General features: G+C 36.8%; 3 protein-coding genes and 1 pseudogene across 5 annotated transcripts; 2 read left to right on the top strand and 2 right to left on the bottom strand.

Moving 5' to 3' along the window:
• Positions 1–4: 4 nt before the first annotated feature.
• LOC140809604 (3-hydroxy-3-methylglutaryl coenzyme A reductase 1-like) lies at positions 5–1,631 on the bottom strand (annotated as a pseudogene).
• Positions 1,632–3,311: 1,680 nt separating this feature from the next.
• LOC140841294 (peptidyl-prolyl cis-trans isomerase FKBP18, chloroplastic-like) lies at positions 3,312–5,471 on the bottom strand. The gene is made up of 5 exons (XM_073208595.1): positions 5,084–5,471; positions 4,113–4,270; positions 3,860–4,009; positions 3,520–3,575; positions 3,312–3,423 (listed from the first exon to the last, which is right to left on the bottom strand). Exons 1-5 carry the CDS (start codon positions 5,313–5,315, stop codon positions 3,402–3,404), a joined length of 618 nt encoding a protein of 205 aa, XP_073064696.1. The 5' UTR covers positions 5,316–5,471; the 3' UTR covers positions 3,312–3,401.
• A 708-nt stretch (positions 5,472–6,179) lies between these two features.
• On the top strand, positions 6,180–9,293 carry LOC140841301 (uncharacterized). 3 transcript variants are annotated; one of them, XM_073208603.1, is made up of 5 exons: positions 6,180–6,306; positions 7,169–7,295; positions 7,818–7,914; positions 8,156–8,242; positions 8,995–9,293. In XM_073208603.1, exons 1-5 carry the CDS (start codon positions 6,246–6,248, stop codon positions 9,127–9,129), a joined length of 507 nt encoding a protein of 168 aa, XP_073064704.1. In that variant the 5' UTR covers positions 6,180–6,245; the 3' UTR covers positions 9,130–9,293. The 3 variants fall into 3 exon arrangements, with proteins under 3 accessions (XP_073064704.1, XP_073064712.1, XP_073064719.1); XM_073208611.1 differs by having other exon boundaries at positions 6,257–6,422; XM_073208618.1 differs by lacking the exon at positions 6,180–6,306 and adding an exon at positions 6,713–6,763 and having other exon boundaries at positions 7,183–7,295.
• A 786-nt stretch (positions 9,294–10,079) lies between these two features.
• On the top strand, positions 10,080–13,189 carry LOC140841272 (glyceraldehyde-3-phosphate dehydrogenase B, chloroplastic). The gene is made up of 9 exons (XM_073208563.1): positions 10,080–10,322; positions 10,652–10,765; positions 10,857–11,018; positions 11,119–11,286; positions 11,411–11,571; positions 11,666–11,727; positions 11,911–11,960; positions 12,215–12,621; positions 12,912–13,189. The coding sequence occupies exons 1-9, from the start codon at positions 10,224–10,226 to the stop codon at positions 13,045–13,047; spliced, it is 1,359 nt and encodes a 452-aa protein (XP_073064664.1). The 5' UTR covers positions 10,080–10,223; the 3' UTR covers positions 13,048–13,189.
• The last annotated feature ends 1,653 nt before the right edge of the window (positions 13,190–14,842 follow it).

The following is a 14,842-nucleotide window of genomic DNA, read 5'->3' as shown; positions in this document are numbered from 1 at the left end:
GAAAATCGTTTTGAAGGAAGTCTAAGACATTCTGAACACCTTTCGAAACCATGTTCATCCCCATGGCATCACCTGTGCTACAGCTAAATCTAATGTACAGATTTTTCCCCGCAATAGCACATTGAATTCTAAGGAGTCTTGCAAATCTACTTGACCTGTTCCAACATTGAAAATTCGTTGAAACGGAGATACATTTCCAGTAACAGAATCGAATTCAACGCATATAGCCATATCAAACAAGAGCAACTTAATAAAGCACGGTTTCAATGTCAGGTGTCCGTAAAAACCACCAACTCAGAAAAATGAAAACAATATCAGCACAGCAACATACTGAGACTCACAGTGAATCAATTTGACCGCTCAGTTTCTGTTCTTTTTACAGCCAATCATTGCTTAAAAGGGGAGACATTATCAAAAGTTTATGTTAATGGAAAAGACCACACATCCGCTACACGTTTATAGCAATTAGCAGCCTTCCTTAGATGGATACCGAAGAATCAAGCGCATTAAGAGTTGAATAAACGAAATGAATTCCACATGCAAAAATTATTCAGAAAAGAAAGAAGCAATGACTGAATAAACGAAAGAAAGATAGTTTGCTTACTTATTAAAAACAACAGACAAGGAATCGAAATTGAGAGGGTCTTCCAAGAAAAACTTCAACTCCGCCGCCCTTTTCGCCGACGGGAACCTCACCACCGGAGCTCTTGTCATCCCATCTCGGAGAAGCACACAGGTGGCACCTCCAGATGCGTGGATCGCCTTGCAACCTCTGTTGGTGCTCGCCGCCAAGCAACCTTCTGTAGTAGCCATCGGCACCGAGTACTCGCACCCATTCAGCAACAGTGGGCCCACGATCCCCACCGGAATCTGCACATAGCCCACCGGCATCTCGCAGCATTGCCCCAGAATCGAATCATAATCAAAACCTTCCAACGGCAACCCGTCCAACGACCTACTGGTCAGGCCGCTGCAACGCCTCTCGCCGGATTTGAGCTGCTTTGAAGCAATCCCCGAGCTTCGACTCAAGAGAATATGACGGGATTTCTCCAGAGACCACGGCTTTCACGATATCTTCATCTTCGACTGAACACGACTGCTTGATCGGAGGACGGTCCATGGAGAAATCAGAGCACCGAACGTCGGTCCAATCCGGGTCTTCCTCTCGAAGAACGAATTTCCCCCGAACCTCACTGGCTTCGAGTTCGTTCCTCGAAATAAACGACTGAACGAAATCAATCCCAAAGAACCCAAGTAGGTAAATAAAAGAAGCAATGAGAGAGACAACAGCAGCGAGCTCGGACAGCGTGAGGACGTGCAGCGGAGTGGAGTTACGGATCTTGTCCCTCCACCGGTGCAGAAGAAAGTAGGCGACCGAGAAAAAGAGCGTGAAGAAAACAGTGTTGGTGAGGTACAGCGGGAGCGGAAGCGCGTCCGATGCCTTGCTATCAGAATGTACGCCGGAGGCAGCGGAGCAACGGGTGGTGTGGGATGATTTGAGGGGCCTCCGGCGAATGTCCATATCGAGGGAACTGAGAGAGTGTTTATAGAGAGAGAGTATGAGGGAATGGACAGTGGAGAACAAGGGAGAAGCGATGGAGTCGGCACGAAGGATGCTTTCCTTTTATAGCGGAGACACACGCCCAACCCACCTTCTATGTTTTCTTTCTCCAATTTTGCATGGTTCACTTTCCATACAAAATTTTTTTCAGGCAAAAATTTGTGTGAGACGGTCTCATGGATCGTATTTGTGAGACGGATATCTTATTTAGGTTATCCATGAAAAGGTATTACTTTTTATGCTAAGAGTATTACTTTTTATTGTCAATATGGATATAGTTGACCCGTCTCACAGATTAAAATCCGTGAGACGATCTCACATGAGATTCACTCTAAAATAAAATATAAAATCTCTAAAAATAAATGTTATTTCCTAACTTAAATATATATATATACATATATATCGATGACTTATTATTATCTTTAGAAATAAGTAAATACGATAATAAATTTACAAAATATCACTGGGACATGCGATTGCTTTTATTGTGGTGGATCAAATGATTTACTATCTCCTTTTACAGTAGGTTTTTTATGAGACGATCTCACGAATTTTTATTTATAAGACGGATCAATTCTACTGATATTCACAATAAAAAATGATATTTTTAACCTAAAAAATAATATTTTTTCATGGATGACCCAAATAAGATATCCGTCTCACGAATATGACCCGTGAAACCGTCTCACACAAATTTTGTCATCTTTCTATTCTAAAATTCCATGTTTAATCAATGGGTATTAAAGTAATTCGATAAAAAAATATAGTATTTTGCTTTCTAATGAGTAATGTAAATTTTCAGTTACAAGATAGAAACTTGTATTTTAAGAAGAATTTCTCTTGTTAAAACCGACGATACAATTTTAATAATAATTATGATTTGTATAATCGAATATATATAAATGCGTATCATTATGTAAATAAAAATAACGTGGTCGGACCAAGAATTTGGTTATAATAGGAGGAGGAGTTACGTGTTAATTAGGCGAGAGTGACAGCTCTAAAGCAAAGTGTCAAATAATGAATGAAAACCGATGGAAAGTATTTGATTACTGTTGGCAAAGGAGGAGTGGACAACCAAACAAAAGACAGCACACTTTTGCACCGCAATATTTGGTTCTTATTTCTTAATGAATGTAGGGCTCTGCCTTTTTGCCACATTCTATTCATTTCTTGTATATTCTTTATATTAAATTAAAAAACTTATTTATATTTTTGTAGGTAGCCAAACCACAGATGAATAAACATTTTGACTTGGCACCTTAATTTGACATTTTAGGGTTCGTTTTGTCAGTAAGATGTGATAATTGATGATTGATAAATGCTTGATATGATATAAAATATGTAATTTGATAGATTGATAATATTATGTGTTGTGCGAGTGTAACAAGAGAAATAACATCGATTTATGACCGAAATACTCTTCATGTTTTATTTTTATTTATTTCTCATTCATTGTTTATTTTTCCTCAAAGTTGTAATTTTTTACGTTTTACTTTCGAATAAACTTCAGAATTCTTCAGATTTATCCAAAAAATGAGGATTTATGGTTGGCCACTTTGAATTTGGAAGTCGCGATTCATCAGCGGTTCCTCTCCATGTTTCTTCTGAAGAAAGAAAATTAGATTTACAAGATCCGCTTACTATTTTTTTATTTTCATTGAAGGGTATTTTGGTTATGACGTTGTGTCAGTGTCGATGACTGTGACCGAATAGATATTATTCATCTTCAAAGCATAGATTTGTTTTTCAAGACAAACAGTGTAAACAGCCTTTCCTGCTTCAATCCAGATTAGTGTTTACTTGCCTTCAAGTGATATTACTTGCAAAAGTTCAATGTTCAGCTCAAATTCAGCTCCAGGCTGCAACATGAAGCACAGCACCTTCATGACTCCCAGTTGAATATCAAACAAAACCAAACAGGTTAAAAATCAGTGAGGAGGAAGGAAATGGATTACCGGAATTTCATTCCTTTCGGGCCGTATCCTTCCTCTGGAGGAATTATCACAGTCCTCTGGATCACAGAAAAAAGTATATGAACACAAAGGAAATGAAATTATGAAACAACATGACGAGAGAGATGTTTGAATAGGATCTCCATGGCATTTTGGAATGTTAAGTCACACAAATATAATAATTGTAGCAACATATCAAAAGCCATGGCTGTTAATAGCGACACAACTCAATGAACAATGTATTGATTGTTGTGCTGCATAATAAGCAGCGACATAGGTCTGTGGGGGCAATTGCTCCTCCACAATAATGATATAGGCATATAAAGTAGGTAACCTGGGTTACCTTTCCACCAACTTTCATCCCTTCAGTTATGGTATACATGGCCTTTGGAGGTTTAGGTGCAGCCTGCGCAGAGAACAAACCATTTGGATTGTCTACAAACTCACGTTTTCGCTCTTTTCCCGGTGCTGCTTCGACTTGGAACTCGTAAGGCTACTTAAGTGTACAAGAACGTTGATATCAGTAATTTTGTTAGTTTGCCTGTAGTTTTATCTGTTGCCGGTGGTTAACAATAACTAAGAAAAAACAAAATAACCTGGGCGATGATTCTATTTCCAGCCAAGAGTTTAGATTCTCGACTTGATACAGCTGTAATACCACGATATAAACAGTCAAAATGCACCTGTGCGGTTGATCCCTTTTCGGCGACAGGACCTTTCCCTTCTACCACATCATAATACTTAAGTCCATCGGCTACTCCAACAAAAAAAAATGGTAAGAACATGAAAATATCGATTGCTGGCATTTGATGGTATAGAAGAAGAATGATATATCAAGACATCTTAGCATAATTTTTTTCCAATGCAGTCTAAACCTAAAAGATTAGCCTATTCGGTCAAAAGACCCATCAAACTCTTTAGTCATTCCATAATTTGTTATAGAGTGGTTGTGCGATTGCGACATTGTCCCTATGATAATGAAGAGGTAAGCAACTTTCATCCTAGCAGTTGTTTTCCTCAGCGAAAGATTAACATCCAAAAATTTGATAGCTAACAACTCTATCATAAAGGCCATGCCTTTTCTTACTAATTGCATAGTCTTTGCGAAACCTACGAATCTGTTTTTGATTTTGCTACTACCTCACTGAATGTATCTGTCAAATGATTGAAATTATATCACCAAACATTTGTATATAGCATCTATCAAACAGGTAAACACCATGATTTCATCAAGATGTATAGAAAGCAAACACCAAAACAAGAAATCCCCATGGATTCATTCACTGTTCCAATCAAGTTAACATAAGTGCCCAGCGGCCAGCAGCAAGAAAAGAAAAGGCATCATCTTTAAATGCAAATGATGAGAGATCCCTTCAGAAAATAACCATGAATCGTTTCAGAAAGATTTGAGAATCTCTCGAAACAACATGGGCTTGGGAAGCTAACAATGAAGAAAGCGCACGAAAAAACTATGCAGCAGAGACACCACCAGGAAAAATAAACGCAAAACAACAATACAAAAACGAGAAACTGCAGCAAAACGAAACAAAAAAGTAAAGAATCTAACGGCCAGTGAGATAATCTTCAAGTGGGATGATCTTTCTGTTCCGCCTCTCTCTAGCCAGCAAAATTTGCGGAAGAGCAATAAGGCTTAAAGGCATCAAAGAGATGAAAATCGCCGATCTTCTTGAAATGGGCATTGGCAAAACAACAGGCGGCTGCTTTGTTTGGCCATTGGGCTTCAAACAACATCGAGTATTTTGCAGTATACCCTTGTCAGAGGTTCCAATGGAAGCCATAGCCGTCGGAGAATGTACCAACGAAACAGTTGATACAATTTTTATTCCATTATTATCCAAACACAGACGCTACGCCTCCAAGGCACTCGTTGGTCAATTTGGCTTTCAGAATTTGCTTATAACAGAGAGAGAATATGCTAAATTAATTGAACGTTGTGTTTCCCAGTTGGTGCTCAGGTATTGGCGGGTTTATTATTTCCCCTGGGTAAATTGGTTTCTTATAGTAATTTCTTTTTCCTTGTGGTCGTTGGGTGAACACAGAATTTCAAGAATTTATAATTTTTTCTTTTATATTTGTATTTTAATTTCAGATTAATTATTCAAACATAAATTTTATACACTAATTTTGTTATTATTTTTTATTATAAATAATCGTTTTAAATCATTTTTTGGTTAATTACATACATTATCACTTGAATAAACAACACATCACTTTAATAGCTTAAATCTTTAATTGAAAAACGTAAACTATAACAGCTGCTAAATTAGCTTAGTGATTCATTAACTGTTTGATGGAGGCGATAAAATATTGAACGATTCTCATGTTTTTATTTTATTGAATATTTAACTCAAATTTTACAAATTATTAAAGTTATATAATAATATGTCATGTACGTATAGATTTATCATTACTATATTATTTACAATTTGTCGTCTTATCCTACACAAATTTACAAAAATCTGTTTATAAATATATGAAATTTTGTAAAAGTTATAAAAATATTTCATATTCATAAAAGTATATCATTTAAAAAAATTATTAAAATTATCAAAACTCTAAATTAAATAGAATATGTATACTTCTCATACATGAGGGACAAAAGTGTCAATGAAGTAAGTTAAGGGGGGTAACTGATATTACTCGTAGAACAAAATATTTACGCCATTTTAACTCGCTCGTTTCATATTTCTCTGAAATCCTTTTACACTATGACAGCTCTATCCAATTCGCTTGTGATTGCAAAAAACCCATCTTGCCAGCTCTCATCAGGTAAATCTACACTCTTTTTGTAGGTTTCTCATTTGGTAAAATGAACAAACTGTTTCGATTTATTTTGGGATGAAAGTAATCGACTGGGATGGGTTCTTCGAGCAGGATCAGCTTTTGTATTGCATCGTTTATTTGTTTATAATTTTGTTTCTATTGTAACTTTGAGGTGATAATGTGGAGGATTGAGAGACTGATTCGGCATCATACATCATTTTACCATAATTTTCCGAAGATGGTCTCTCAATTGGATTTTTAGTTTTCTTTTTTCTTTTTTCTTTTTTCCCTCATCTATTAACTGTCGTTATAATCGATTTAAAATTTAGTTATTTGTCTAGGGCACTATGCACATTAATGTTTTTCTGCTATTATTGAGGTCTAATCTGGAAAAGATTCTTCTCTGTCGGGACTCTTGTAGGAGGTGAGAGTGGGTGGGGGGTTGAATTGAAAAGTCTGAATGGTAAATCTTTAAGTTCTGCTGTAGATAGAAAGTAAAGATTTTTTGTGAACTGGCTCTGGATGAAAGAAATTTGTTCATTTTTGTTATATCTTGAAGTGAGAGCACATTAATGTCTCCGAGCTTCTGGGTGTGTTGAAGGGTTGGTTTTAATCTTTTGCCCGTCGGTATAAAAGAAATAAAGAAATCCAAATGTATACTCTTCTCATTTTGGGGTGTTGTGAAAATATACCTTAAACTATGCTCAGAAATTGTTTTCAAATTGACAGATTACAATTCAATTTTTAATTTTTTAATATTAGATTTTGACCTCTGTGCGATCCTTAGAGTTTCACTTTTTAATTGTTGTCCCGTGTTTTGGTATGTGACATTTTTACTTTATTTGAATGGTTAACTTACTCTTGCTAGGTACTTCTTTGAAGCCTGGATACCAGTATGTTGCCAGTGTGGGTGCCACCAGATTGACCTTCGTTTCTGAAGGAACAAGGATTTCATCTTCCGAGAAGAGGACGCTCACCATTCAAGCAGGTTATAGGTACTATTTTCACCATCAAATTGCGGTTGCTGTGCTTCTGAGTGTAAGAAAGTGGTTTTCTTATTGGAAAGTTAATCCTTTTATTTTCCCATTTGTTTCAATGAACTACCATTAAATGTAAATGGATAATTTGTATTGAAGCAACATGTAAACTGGATCTCACTGCATTTATGTCAACAGTTTTCCAATTTGACTTAAACTGGTATTTGACATGCAAATAAAAAATCAGTTTAAATCACCTTCACATGGACATACTCTCTGCTTTGTTGTAATTGTTTTGAGTGCAAGGGCATAAAAAATACAACAATACAACAAGTGGACCTAAAAGCATCGATTATTAGACCAAAATACCCACCAAAGTCAGCTTTTATGATATTGATGCTGAAAAGAAAACACCTGCATGGAACTTGTGATGAATTAAGATCCTAGGATCTAATATCAAAATGGAATATAAAGAAAACGAAAGAGCAATATATCTCGAGAAGTTTCTAATTGTATCTCCTGTCACATGTTTAATGGCAGCGACGGTGGAAGATCAGGCGGTACAAGCTTGTTTATCGGTGGCTTTGTTCTAGGCGGTATAATTGTTGGAACACTTGGTTGTGTGTATGCACCTCAGGTGATTTAGGTTAAATATCGTATAGAAATTTCAATATTCTATTTCATCGGTGGTTGGTTGTGTGTATCACCTCAGTTGATTACAGTTAAACATCATATAAAAATTTGAATATGTTATTTCGGCGTTGGAATTTGTTTCCATGCCAATGCATCACATACCCATCTGATGCATTGTGATGGATCAAGATTATGAAACCGTTTCTCCAGACACTCAAGGAATAGTTCTTTTTTCGCTTTCACAGATCAGCAAGGCTTTAACCGGTGCTGACAAAAAGGATCTGATGAAAAAACTTCCCAAATTTATTTATGACGAAGAAAAGGCTTTGGAGGTAAGCATATGTCTTATTTTGCAAGATCTCTATTCTCTTTGCTCCTCAATTTGATGGAGGGTTCATGTTATGGATTGCAATATCATTAGCTATGCATATGCACAAATTTTTGTCTGATTTTAACGATGGAGATGATGTAAAGTAGATGTTTCTTTGTGCCTCTTTGAACATTCATACATTAAGCTCAATAAATAATAATCATCAAAGATCCTACTTCCCAACGATCTAAAAGTGATCTGATGATTATTATGCATATTTATATATTACAGTTAGTTTCTTAGTGCCGAATTCTTTATAAACAAAAAGCATCTCATATTGTGTACCCTAGGTTTACAAAAATTAATCAAAAGACCACCAGCAAAATGTCTTCAACTAGAGGCCATCCTCCCTGAATAAGCTATTCTATGGTGAGAGGGCTGTACTGAGCCATTGTGAAACCTGGCTTTTGACAAAGAAAGAGTTTTACATCTGTTGCTTGTTGCATAACTAGCACCTGAGAAGGATAAACAATTTTCAGCAAAATCAAATGGTCATGGTCTTCCACAACAAAGAAAGTGCTTTTGCTAGTAAATGCCAATGGCTCAATACCATTAATTGTCAACTAAAATCACACCATTAGGATTATCTTTTATCTTTGTTTTTTTTTTTGGCGGAATTTGCTCAACATGTACTCCGTAATTTCATAAAGTCAGTACTGTATAGTGTGCAGTCTTATCTTGTTACTTGATCCTAACAACATATCATATCCTCAGAAGCAACGGAAGAAGCTGTCTGAGAAGATTGAACAGCTCAACTCTGCTATTGATAATGTATCCAATCAGTTGATATCAGAAGAACCCCCAAATGGAGTAGCAATCGGCGCCGATGACATTGAAGCACTCATCTAGATCTCTCTTGCTCTTCTCCAGTTATTTGAGATGATTACGATGCTACAATGCTAGTCATCGTGTTAGCTTTATTTACTTCGTTAAACATGGTGATTCTCTGTTCGTTTGACAAGGTTTAGAATACAACATTGGAGTAAATAATACCTTGGTCATTCCATTGCTTAGCTCTTGATTCATTTGATGACCCTAATATTAGTGTGCTTTTAAAGCATTAGCACTTCATTCCAGGTTTTAACTCTAGTATCTTGATGGTTAATGGATGATAGTTTTCCAAAACATTAATGTGTAGGATTTGGTCGTGCGTCATGAATTACAATCACGACTTCTTTCGCTTTTGGGAGTCTAATATTTGAGAAACATACCTATAATAATAAATATTAACTCGGTGATGGGATGTTGTAAAATCTATATCGAAATGGTCACCCTTAGAGCTGATTCTGAAAACATTGAAATGCATTCAATTCTTAAAAAACTGCATTTTCTCAACTCGACACGATGACAACTTTTTGGGGGAAAAGCATTAGAAAAAACTATATGAATCAAAGGAAATTAATTGTGATTTTCTTGCAAATGTTGTACTCGGATCTAATCTCAAGGGGCTGAGTCATATCTCTTTCTTATTTTTTTCCCAAGGAAAAAGAAAGCATTTTTGGCTCGCTCACATGATTGCCGTCGCGGCATCGCCCACATAGACGGAAGAAAATATATTTCTGCCGCAACACATATGTACCATCAGTTATGAATGCATCTCAGCCAGATGATAAATCCAATGGCTGTGGATTTTCTTGATTTCTTTCACCTCATATATCTTCTAAAAAAGCATATATCTTTCTACAATAGTGAAAGGGCACACCGTGAATGAAAAAGAACGAAACCAAACAAAATCAATTCAGGAACAATATGTGGTTCAAATTTCTATATTTAAAAAAATAGCATCATCTTATCTGATATCAAGTTCACACATCATCCTCACCACTCACTACAATAAACCACTCGCAACCATAATTTCGAGGCAAGGCTTTCAATTGCTAAAATAATGTTCTTGAAGTTATATATAGCTAGAAGTGTTTTGTAAAGTTGTTTTAGTTGCGGCCATGGCTTCCCATGCAGCTTTGGCCTCTTCAAGAATCCCAACGAGCACCAGGCTCCCCTCCAAGGATTCCCACTTTTTTTCAGCTCAATGCTTCTCTAAGGTATTTGTTGTCTTCACTTTTTCTCCGATGCATGTAGCCAATCGGAACCTTCCCTGCTAAACTTTCGAACAAACAATGTGATTTCACACCAATTCCTGGAAAATTTTTTAGTCTTTCTGACTCCTCCAGTTCTTAAATACAAGTGCTGAGAGGTTTTTAAATTTATTTTTAAGTATTTTTTATCTCTAACATTTCAATCTCGCTTTCATATCATTGATTAAGAACCCTTTTTTGGAATTTTCGAATCTGGTTAATTGATATACAGTTCTAACAGTACTATTTCAAGGGCTCTGATTGAATATTGGTGGTACTTTTTAATTGTTTTGTAGAAGCTGGAAGTAGCAGAGTTCTCTGGCCTTAGGTCCAGTGGATGTGTGACCTTCTCCAAGAATAATAGGGACACTTCTTTCTTTGATGTAGTCGCTGCTCAGCTCACTCCAAAGGTATTTAGTTACAAAAGAAGAATATATAGGTCGATGCATGATTACTTCCGGTCTCCTAATACAAAATAATGTGTATGATGTGCTACATTAGACCGCGGGATCTACCCCATTGAATGGAGAGACCGTAGCCAAATTGAAGGTAGCTATCAACGGATTTGGACGTATCGGGAGGAACTTCCTCCGGTGCTGGCATGGCCGCAAGAACTCGCCACTGGAAGTTGTTGTGGTCAATGACAGTGGAGGTGTAAAAAATGTAAGCATAAAGAGCCCAGTTTCTTGATTAGATTCTGGAGGTGTTATTTGTTCTCTTATACCGGACTTTCTTTTGTATGATTCATTCAATGGCATTTCAGGCCTCTCACTTGCTCAAGTATGACTCGATACTGGGTACGTTCAAAGCAGATGTTAAAATAGTCGATAAAGAGACCATCAGTGTTGACGGGAAGCCAATCAAGGTTGTATCTAGCAGGGACCCTCTCCAACTTCCTTGGGCAGAACTCGGAATAGACATTGTAATTGAGGTGGGATTGAACTCAAGCCATCAAGATTTATGTTTCTTTACCCTAGTTTTGAGTATTAAGGATTGAATCTTTAAATCTGCTTGTTTGAGAGACAGTTTTGAAGAACCGAACGGTTTTAATACAGGGAACAGGTGTATTTGTTGACGGTCCAGGAGCAGGTAAGCACATCCAAGCCGGAGCAAAGAAGGTTCTCATCACTGCTCCGGCAAAGGGTGCTGATATTCCAACCTACGTGGTAGGGGTAAACGAGCAGGATTACTATCACGAGGTAGCTGATATCATAAGGTCCATACATTTCATTAGTGTTTTTCTTCCTCGAAAAGTAATGTTAGAGAGACTTTACGAGTAGCCTAAGATCTAAGAGTTGGAATTTTTGCAGCAATGCTTCTTGCACGACCAACTGTTTGGCTCCATTCGTGAAGATCATGGACGAAGAGTTTGGTAAGACGATTTTTCAGGATTGAGGCCTGTATTCTGATTCAGTTCGTGTAAAAGGGTATTCAAAATTCCGAAGTAGTAAACTGTTAAAAGCATGCTATTCTTGCAACATAGTACTAGAGTCTTATGTTTCATGGGTAAGTTTCAATATTCACCAGAGTGTGCTTTTTTTGGTTCGATTTCCAGGCATTGTTAAAGGTACAATGACGACCACTCACTCTTACACTGGTGACCAGGTAATTTCGCTTCAACAAACTATCTGCTATTCTTATTTATACATAACAGGTGCATTGATAACCATTGAATCGGTCCCGTGTTCTGTACATGCTCATTTTGATGTTGTACGATCGGCATGGGGGCTGGGGGGTGTTGGAGGGAGGGTTTCCTAGATGTTGTTGCCCATAAATCCATTAGGTCTCGACCTCGTGTTACACAAATTCCTTCATGGATCTGCAACTGTATATGATCGTTTGAACTGTGTTATATGCAGAGGCTCCTGGACGCTTCCCACCGAGACTTGAGGAGAGCTAGAGCTGCAGCACTCAACATAGTGCCAACCAGCACGGGTGCAGCAAAGGCTGTGTCACTTGTGCTACCCCAGCTCAAGGGGAAACTCAATGGCATTGCTCTTCGTGTGCCAACGCCTAATGTATCTGTGGTTGACCTGGTTGTCAATGTCGAGAAAAAAGGACTAACGGCCGAAGATGTCAATGCTGCTTTCAGAAAAGCAGCCAAAGGACCATTGGCTGGCGTGTTGGATGTGTGTGACATCCCTCTTGTTTCTGTTGATTTCCGATGCTCTGACGTTTCTTCAACCATCGATTCTTCATTGACAATGGTGATGGGAGACGATATGGTGAAGGTCGTGGCTTGGTACGATAATGAATGGGGATATAGGTATGTGTTATCATTGTATATATTTCTATCACATGAAGTGTATGCAGACTGCATGGATAGATCCAGAATAATGGAAGAGTGGAACAAAGAGGTTTTTCTAAAACTGCATTAAAAACGAAATTTTTTCCGGTTAAGGGGGAGACTGCCTCTTCTCACTCCGCTAAATCTTCCCCTGGAGTGTGCACCAGAACTTCTTTGATTGCTTATAGATAGATTAATGTTCCATACTTGTACAAAACATATTTGATCGAGTCATATCTTTAATGCCGGTCATGTTCGATATTTTTCAGCCAAAGGGTTGTTGATTTGGCTCACCTTGTGGCGAATAAGTGGTCTGGAGCATCTGTGCAAGGAAGTGGAGATCCATTGGAGGACTTCTGCAAGACCAATCCTGCAGACGAGGAATGCAAAGTTTATGAAGCTTAACTTGTGAATTTACATTTTTTCTTGAGCTGTTGAAGAAACTACTTTAGGAGAAATACAAGGACGTTTTTTTGGTCATCTTGACTATCGAAACTTAGTAAGTATCCATTTATTTTACAGAAGTGGGAAATATTGGAAGTTGATATGTACTCTCTGTAAAATATAATCACTGAACAAGCATTAGTTATTTCTACAACAATTTCAATTAAAATCCCACCCAATTTGGAACTTTAAATTAAAAACACATGGAAACAAATTTCTTGAAAAAAAGATAATAAAAAAAAAACAAAAAGAAAAAGATTATAAGGACTCCACAGCACTTGCAATAGATCAAAATTATAGTAAATTTTTTATCCAATATTTATCATAATGCCATATTCACATATTTGTTCATGGACCTGGGCTGTTGCCTGTTAATTCACTCATTAAAATTAAAGTTGCTAAAATGTCGTAAACGATTTTAAAAGGTGGCGAACGAATCGCTATTGGTAAATTAATGAATCCCATTTGCGAAAAGCCGCGAGCAATTAATGCTTGGATATTAAGCCCGAAAAGCGAAAAGACAGACGCAAGTACGCAGCCCTTCACAAATCTCACCATTCTATAAATACAACAGTTGGATTGATTCACCGTAAAATAACTTCCTCTGATAAAATACATATATAACGATGGCAAGAACCTGCAACTGGGTTGCTTTAACAGCGTTGATTCTGTTGTTCGTGGTGGCACAGGCGGCGGAGACGCCGAACATCAATCCGCATTGCATGGCGGAATGCTACTTCGACTGCGCGCAGATCAAGGTTTTCACCGACAGCGAGTGCAAGAGAGAGTGTGTTCTCGCGTGCGCCAGGCATAGCATCAGGAAAGCATCCGAAGATGATGAAACCAAGTTCTTCCCACCATGGATTTAATTTATATTATGGCAATCCATGATTTTTTGAATTATGAATATATTTATTTTCTTTTAATTAATTAATTTGTAGCAAAAATAAATTTATTCATCCATTTATTTATTATCTTTAATATTTATAGTCTTTTTATTTTTTTTCTTTTTTGAATTAATTACTAGTGCTACTGCTACATTTTGTATTCGCTTTAATTTTCTAAATTGAATTACACTTTTTAAACTAAAATTCATATACAAACTTTATATTTTTTTCCCTTTCTAGTCAAAATTATGACAATTTCCTTCTTTTGGCCAAATTATGTTATCCTGTTTGTTTAAAAAAAAAAAAAGACAAAGGAATCAACTTTTTTTTTTCCAAATTAGTTTGCCTAAAAAAAAATTCTATGCATGAAAGGTAAATGGATTATTTAGTTCGATTAAATGGGTTCGACGAGTCAAAACTAATTTTTTAACTTCAAAGTTACAAGATTTTAAATCCGATTATTTGTGTTTTCATTACTAATTACGTTTGTGGAAACAGTAATTGATGTAAAAACTAATTAAGTGAGTTTCATGTGAGACCGTCTCACTTATCATAATCTGTGAGACGAGTCAACCCTATCCATATTCACAATAAAAAGTAATATACTTAGCATAAAAAGTAATATTTTTTCATGGGTGACCCAAATAAAAGATTCGTCTCACAAATACGACCCGTGAGATCGTCTCACGCAAATTTTTGTCAAACTAATTTACTACAAATGGTGACATAGTGATCATAAAAAACTATGCTACATTGATCATGTACAAACCAATTCATTGAGTTCTCTAAACAACTCCGACATGCAATTTTGTTTCAATCATTTTAGAGATGCATCCTCTGCTACATTAGGATAATGATCTTGGATGGAT

The sequence above is a fragment of the Primulina eburnea genome, chromosome 1 (genome assembly GCF_022965805.1).
Source record: "Primulina eburnea isolate SZY01 chromosome 1, ASM2296580v1, whole genome shotgun sequence".
NCBI classification, from domain to species: Eukaryota; Viridiplantae; Streptophyta; class Magnoliopsida; order Lamiales; family Gesneriaceae; genus Primulina; species Primulina eburnea.
The sequence above is the reverse complement of the archived record's forward strand: the minus strand, read 5'-3'. Positions and strand labels throughout refer to the sequence as shown.